The sequence below is a fragment of the Arvicanthis niloticus genome, chromosome 16 (assembly GCF_011762505.2).
Source record: "Arvicanthis niloticus isolate mArvNil1 chromosome 16, mArvNil1.pat.X, whole genome shotgun sequence".
NCBI lineage: Eukaryota > Metazoa > Chordata > Mammalia > Rodentia > Muridae > Arvicanthis > Arvicanthis niloticus.
In genome coordinates, this window is record NC_047673.1 from 61681906 (window position 1) to 61689314 (window position 7409).

Genomic DNA, 7409 nt, shown 5'->3' on the forward strand with positions numbered 1-7409 from the left:
AATGAAAACACCATAATGGCAGTGACGCCAGCAGCGGAGCAACAGCCGCTTTCAGAGTCAGTTCAGTGGAGCAGGTTAACCTGTTCGTTTCCTGATCAGACTTAGTTGCAGTAACCAGCACTGCCTTCCCCAGGGACAGGGCAGCGAAAAGCTGAAGCCGGGAGTAGCATTCCCCAGCTCAAGCTTCCCAGGTCTGTGGTGAGAACCCTGGAGGGTGGGAGGGCCCCATGAGCTTTAGTTAGGGAGAAAGAGAGAGACTCTTGGAGGCCAGTCCGTGGGGAGAAGGCACCATAAACAGCTCCTTGATGTTAACAACAGACCGGGCCTACGGGAGCAAGGGCCGCCGGGCAACGAAGCCACTGTTTGTCAACAGGGGTTCTTGGGTGCCTTGCCCTCGAGGGGCAGTGCCCCCTCAGGCAAAACCGGCGTGCCAATGCCTGCACTTTAGTTTCAGGCTTTCCCGCAACCTCACAGATTTCAAGGTTTGTTTGCCTAGTACTACTAATCTCTGAGTGTTTGGGTCCAAGTCTGAGGCCACCTCAATCCCTGTTCTTTTCCTTCTGTTGTGAGAGCGCCCCCACCTGTCCAGAGACAGAATTGGGGCCCAGAAAGGCTCCAACCGAACCAAAGTTCTAGATACTCATTTCCTCTTACCCACAATACAAAATGAACATCACTTTTTCTTAATAAATTTATTCACAAAAAAAGTGAGACTGCAGAGGTTCTGGGGGCTGTACATGGTCAAGGGCCTGGTGGTTTCTGTACATGGGACAGGAAAACGAGGCGGAAGGGTACTTCTTAATAAAAAATAACGGGAGCTACAGCCAACCCTCCTCCCTCCCCGATTAAAAAGACACAAAAATAGACGTCTGTGAGGTAAGTGGGGAGCCTGGGGGCTTAAGGATGTTAAGAAGATTTTCACAGGTGCCAGGGCTTCAAGATGGTGTCACAGGCACCGAAGTGGTTCCTGCATCAACTGGTAGAACAGCACGTAGCCCTCACTGGATGCCACCTGATTTTCACTGACAGGGGAGACGCTGAGAAGAGAAATGGGAAATGGCTGTGGTCATCCCGGTAGATCCCCGCTCTGTCCTACAAGACTCAATATGGAATAGCCAGGTGGAGATCAAGAGAGACTCTCCACCTATCCTTTGTCAGAAACTTATCTTTTCAGACCTCATAGGAGGGGGTGGTGCCAGGGCTACAGTGGGGTAGGGCAGGAGTTGAATAAGAGGCTGTTCTCACCGGGAGTCATTGTAGACATGCCAACCAGTCTGGCACCGGCACAGGGCTGTGTAGTGGCCATAGTGGACACTACCCGAGTGGTTGCAAAGGGCATACAGCTGGTAGACAGGGCTTCCTGCGGGTTAGATAACATCAGTTTCTACAACCACAAGTTTTGTCTCCCTTCTGAAGGTTCCTTAGGACGTTCCCTGCCAGACTCACCCGCTTTGTCACTGGCAAAGTCCCCTAGGCTTAGTCGCTGCAGTGGGAAGTCTACACCTACTGAACTTTTCTTGATGGAGCCTCGGGAGGTGGAAAATCGGTTCAGATCTAAGCCCTGGTTAAGGAGCATTGGGGAGGCTGGGGGTCTCTAACAGGGACTGCAGTAATAAATTCAGTACCCTCCATTCCCCCAACATGTCCTGAAAGGTGGCAGAGAAAGTTGGGGTGGCAGGTTTTCCCTAAGGGAAACTCAGTAAGGTGAGGAAACACTGTATGGGAGATACCCTAAGAGAAATAAGAACTTGAAGATTAGGATATGGAGCACGAGGATTCGGGGGAATCTTTGTACTGTCAACTTTTTGGTACTTCGAGTTTTCTGCCGACATCGGTCACACACCTAAATAAACAGCAAATAGTGTTAGGTCAGTGTGCTCTCACCTAGATTGGTCTTTCTGACACCCCAACTCACATGTAAATTTAGTATGTTTCTCGTTGCTTTGCCTTTAAATTTAGTATGTTTCTATGTTAGTATTTAGTATGTTTAGTAAATTTAGTATGTTTCTCATTGCTTTGCCCCTCCTCCTTTAACCTAGGCATGCTAGGACATACCTGAGACCCCCAACACACACCCAGATATGTCACTGTTATTCCCAAGTCAAAGAGACATGCATCCCTTTTATCCAGACAGACCCACCCAGGTCTCCCCCATTAAAGTCCCACATACTGGGGCATTCTCCGACTCTAGCTCTTCCTCCTTGGTGAAAAGGCTGAAGCAATCCCGCAAAGACACTTTGCCCCCAGCAAATCCTTTCTGGGGGAAAGGGGAAGTGAGGGTCAGCATATTCCGAGTCCTTCCTCCCCCCCTTTAAAAAATTTTTTTTTAAAATCCAGGCTTTAATTCTGCTTTAGACCCACACAGTTCCCACCCACACTTAGGGACAGGGAAGGGTGGATCATAGAGCCCCTGTTCCATCACTCCTGGAAGCTACTGGAATCCCACCTTGGGGATGGGCAGGGACAGGTCACAAAAAACCTCGAAGGTCGTGGAGCGATACCCACAGGCCTGGCACTTGAGGCAGCTTTTCAACTGGCCCACAAACAGGTCTAGGTAGAAGTAAAAAAGGCAGGAGAAGTCGTCACCGTCGGACGCCTAAAATGCTCTCCTAGAATCCTGTCTCTTCCTGTGCTTTTGATCTGCCTTTCTAACTACAACTTGGCCACTCAGCTCCACACACCATTTCACATCCTCAGCATTTGGCCGTGCTCCCATACTTCTTCCTCCCGAGCCCTAACACCCACTGCTGTGCTGTCCCATTGCTGTGCTGACCCACTGCTGTACTGACCCACTGATGTGCTGTCCCACTGCATACCCACAATCTTGCTGTCTTCTCGCTCCAGGTAGCGCTTCCACATTAAGTTGGCTCGGTCGTCATCACTACCGTAGAACAAGGAAAGGGGGCAACCTGTGAGACAGCTGTAATACTGGGCACCCCAAGCCACAGAAATTATCCACAGAACCCTGTTCCCTGTCCACATACCAGCTCCTTCCCTAAATTTCTAGTCAAAGGAGTAAGTAATGCTTCCGGGAACTTTCTAGGGAAATCCACGATGAAATAGGTAGGTAGGTAGGTAGGTAGGTAGATAGATAGATAGATAGATAGATGATAGATAAATTGATCGATCGATCTCCCTCTACAAGCTCTTTTGATACAGTTGACTGGAAAAGTTCTCTCCTTCCCCAGTTTAATGGCATCCCTGACACTATTTTCTGCCTCTATAAGTACTTTTCAGCTTCCCTCTCCCTCCCTTCCTCTTGTTTTTTTTTTTTTTTTTCCTGTGCTAAAGGGTGTCCCCTAGGCCCTACATTTCCAGTTTCAATTAGCCCAGTTGTATGACGACTGAATGCTGATGGAACTACTGGGACGAGGAGCAAGGGGAACAACCCTTACCTCAATTCGGGTTCTTCATGCAAAGCCCCTCCTCGGCGAGGTGGAGAAGGAACTGGACCACTGGCCAGGATTGGTGGTGCCCGGTGGCCTCGCCGGTTGATTTCAAGGTGCAACCGCTCCATGAGGAGCTTCAGGAACTCTTGGGCATCCTGCTGGCTACAGCCAGACAGAATATGGGCAACTGATCCTCTCGTGGTCCACACAGAATCCCCTGCCCAAATGTGGGTCCCTCTTCCCTCAGTGTAGGAAATCTCAAGGCTCAGAACACTGCTGCTAGAGCTTCTGCTTAGCTCCAACCCCAGACGCAGCCAGAGAGAAATCCCATTCACTCAGTTTCCCCACCTGTATCCAGAGAAGGAAGGGACGTATTTCTGGAAGACAGCCCGGAATCGGGTAGGATTCACAGCTTCACAGGAGTCAGGGTGCCAGAGGGCACCAATCACATCTGCAAAGGCTGTTGGTTTGACAGTGGGGAAGGGACTCAAAGTTAATGTCTAGAAGAGCAGGCGGAAGGAGATTCAGGGGCTAGAAAATCTCTAGGAAGAAACTGGGGAAAATGGATGTAACCGCCAGCTTGAAGGGCTGGAAACCATGAGTATTGGGAGGATATAACTGAAGGGATTGGGGGAGAGAGAACAGAAGTATCAGTAGTTGCCCACCTTCTGTGAGTTCCTGGGCTCTGCCTCCTCTAGGCACCTCTTGCCGGAAGTCCCTTCGCAGACAAAAGTCTCGAAGAGGCCTTGTGCTGCTCAGACACTGTAGAACGGCGTTCAGGAAGCACTGGGGAGGCAGTGGGAACACTGCTGTGACCTTTCCAGACAGGTGCCGGCAGGACTAAGAGAGCTTCAGTGCACTCCTGCATGCCTTGCCTAGGTCTGCACTTGTCTGCACCCCCAACACCATCTCACATTGCTTTTACAGAGAAGGACAGGAAAATGGCTCTTACTGTATTTCCTAGATTTCGGAGGCCAACATGACCAGAGCCCAGAAGCAGTGTGTGGTGAGCCTAGAAAGTCAGAGGACAGTCATATTCTCGTGGTGTTTTCAATAGCATGCTGCCAAATGTCTCCCCAACCCCATTCGTGCCCCAGCTCTACCCTGCTTCCCACACTGGTCATCTTACCTCACTGGTCATGAGTAGTAAACCCATTACAGCTGAGTGTACCACAGATTCAGCCATAGCTGTCACACCTAGTCCCCATTTACTCCGCTGCCAAGCTAGCCGGCGCTGCAGCTCCTGAGGCAACTCCCCAAGCACTGGCATGGTTGCCCAGCTGCTCCCCACACCCACTTTACTGCCCCCAAATCCCCCTCCTGCCCCCGTGGCCCCTTCTTGCACCCTCTCCTGCTGGCTCCAACTGCAAGCAGCCTAGCTCAGTTAGCTCAGGAAATGGGTAACCACACCAGTAGAGGTGCTCTTAACTCCACCCCTTCTCAGCTCCAGGGATTAATTAGGTCTAGGTCCAGTCCTAGGAGAAAAGCTGCCTTAAAAGAGAGGGCCTAAGGACCCAAAGAAGAATTCTAAATAGTCGGGTTAATTCCCTAGGGACTAGAATGGCACACCAAGTTGGAGAATCACATACAACCCAAAATAAGATCCAGAAAGTCTCAGAAAAGACAAGAATCCACTGGTGTAATGAGGGGTTGACAAAGGGACTTGAAGAAGGGAACACAGGAAAGCCATAGTATGACAGTTGGAGGCAAGAGAAACATGAGCATGGAAGACCACATGTGCTGCCAAGTCCTCACCATCTTGTCATCAGAGTAGAAAGGCTCAGAAGGCCGGGCAGCTATCATGTGGAAGGAGCCATGGGAAGTAGGGGGCTCTGTCCGTATGCTGAGCAGGGTAGGGGGGCCAGGGAAGCCCCCAAGACGCCGGAGAGAAGTACTACGTCTCAAAGTGGGTGGCTCAGGCCGGAGTGCCAAGCGGCTCAGTGCAGACCCTAGCTCAGCAGCGCCACGGTGCCCTCCCAAGGCAATCCCCAATGGACGCAAGTCCCCACTGCTCACAGACTTGGAACGGGCTAAGTTGGTCCGGGATGGGAGAGGCAGAGCCACAGTTGGGGGCGGTGAGCCAGGCAAGGGAACCCCATGATCTGCTCGAAGGGGACCTCTAGGATGAGAGCCTGAGGTCCGACCCCGACCCAGCTCCAGTTTCTTGAGCCTTTCGTCTGGGGGACCTGGCCTGGGAGGCAAAGGTCGTAATATAGAGTTTGGCCCAGGAACTGGGTTTCGGCACTCCTTGCTGCGGGCCCGGGGAGGAAATGGTATCTTGGCTCCCACTCGGGGCTGTACATTGACAGGTGGCTCTCGAGTACGGCCCAGGCGGTGCTCAGAAGCCTGGGGCATTGTGGGCACCCCGCAGGCTGGACCTGAGGAGAACAGAGGGTCAACATTTGAATTAGGAAGGGAGATAAGATACAGGCTACCATGCAAGCTGGCTTCTTCATGTACCGAGGGCACGAATAACGTTTATAAAATCAGTTCTTGCATCTCCAGGACCTGACAATGTTTGGCGCACGCACGCGCGCATACACACGCAAACACACACACACAAACACACACACACACAAAACAAAAAACAAAAACTTAGTACTCTTTGAGTAAACAAATGACTGGATTGTAGACCATAATTTGACCTTTCTATGCCCCACCCCCTCTCTCTATAGAATACAGATTTATTTAAAAGCCAATGGTAATCTCATCTCAGCTGTTTTTATAATCTGCAAACTCCTAAAAAGCCTCATACGTGGCTAGTCAAGTGGGATGTGCCATAGACCTGGGACTATGGATGCAGGAATCATTCCAAAAGACAGCATTCCAATCTCAACCCCTGCTCCTCTAGGTTGCAAATGAAGCCGATTAAACGGGTGATCTGCAATCCACTCCCTCCTCCAATTCTGGGATCCTACTTGGTATTTGGGCCCAGGGGGGCAATGGTTTGAGATGGAGGACAAACTACTTGACCCCTAATTTGTGCACCTCTCCCACCACAGCAGGGTTTTACCCGGGTCCGCCCCCCTCGAGGGCAGAAAGGCCGAGGTTGCTGATTGGCTGTGGGGTCCGGCGGCACATTCCCCGCGGTCCGAGAATGCTGTTCTTCCAGCCCAGTGCTCCCAGGCCCCGCTGGGCACCGTGAGCCTTTCCCTTTGTGGTGAACGTCCTTTGGGGTCTGGATCCATCTTCCCTCGGCTCTCCCACCCCACCCCGCCATTAACGTCCCGGCCCATACCTGTCCCCCGGTGAGGCGGCGGGGGAGGCCAGCCGGGGTCCAGCTCCAGCTCAAGGCCACCCCCTCCTACCCCAGAACAGCCTCCCCGCAGGCCGGGCTGCAGTTTTAGCTGCAGCTATTGCCCAGCTTGCTCCCGCCGCAAGGGCCGCCGCCATCTTTGTTGGTGCCGCCCGGCCACCGGCCACCGGCTTCACAGTCTCTTAAGCGCCTGCGCGCCCACACTCGGAATCCTCCCACCTACCTCCTCGGCGCTTGCGTGAGCCCGCCCCCACGGCTCCCCGACCGACACCATGGAAACGCAGCCAACTTTAGAACCACTAGTTTCAGGCCCTGCCTAGTGGTGGTCTTTCAACCATTGCTGCAAGCCTCTGAGGCCAAGGCTCCTCGCCCAGTCATATATGGTCCATAGGGATGAAAAGACAAAAAGTCGAAGAGTAACAGAAAGGGCTTGCAACACAGATTCTTCCCAAACAAGAGGGATGCAATGAGAAAGCAGCATGCAGGTCCAGGTCTGGCAGCAAACCAATAGAGAAGCATTTAGCAACTCCACCTAAGGATGGGGAGATCCCTAGTGGGCAGAGAACGCTGGATCGGTGAAACCCATTCTTCAAGCTTCTCTGTAGGCTCAGGCAGGAGGTAAAGCATGCTCCACTGCTAAAGGGGAAAAGTAAACCCCAACAGCAGGGAAAGAAACCAGATTTTCTTCCACTCGCACCCTCCTCCCAACCTAGTGTACCTCCATATTTTGCTTGTTTACCTTGTTAACAGCCATCAACAAGAAC

General features: G+C 52.0%; 1 protein-coding gene across 1 annotated transcript; it reads right to left on the reverse strand.

Annotated features, from left to right (window-relative positions):
- Window positions 1-677: 677 nt before the first annotated feature.
- On the reverse strand, window positions 678-7281 carry Usp21 (ubiquitin specific peptidase 21). The gene is made up of 13 exons (XM_076914474.1): window positions 6628-7281; window positions 5145-5767; window positions 4342-4401; window positions 4055-4175; window positions 3738-3849; window positions 3396-3551; window positions 2817-2881; window positions 2447-2550; window positions 2171-2257; window positions 1772-1843; window positions 1447-1561; window positions 1246-1360; window positions 678-1037 (listed from the first exon to the last, which is right to left on the reverse strand). The coding sequence occupies exons 2-13, from the start codon at window positions 5742-5744 to the stop codon at window positions 947-949; spliced, it is 1698 nt and encodes a 565-aa protein (XP_076770589.1). The 5' UTR covers window positions 5745-5767; window positions 6628-7281; the 3' UTR covers window positions 678-946.
- Window positions 7282-7409: the final 128 nt, after the last annotated feature.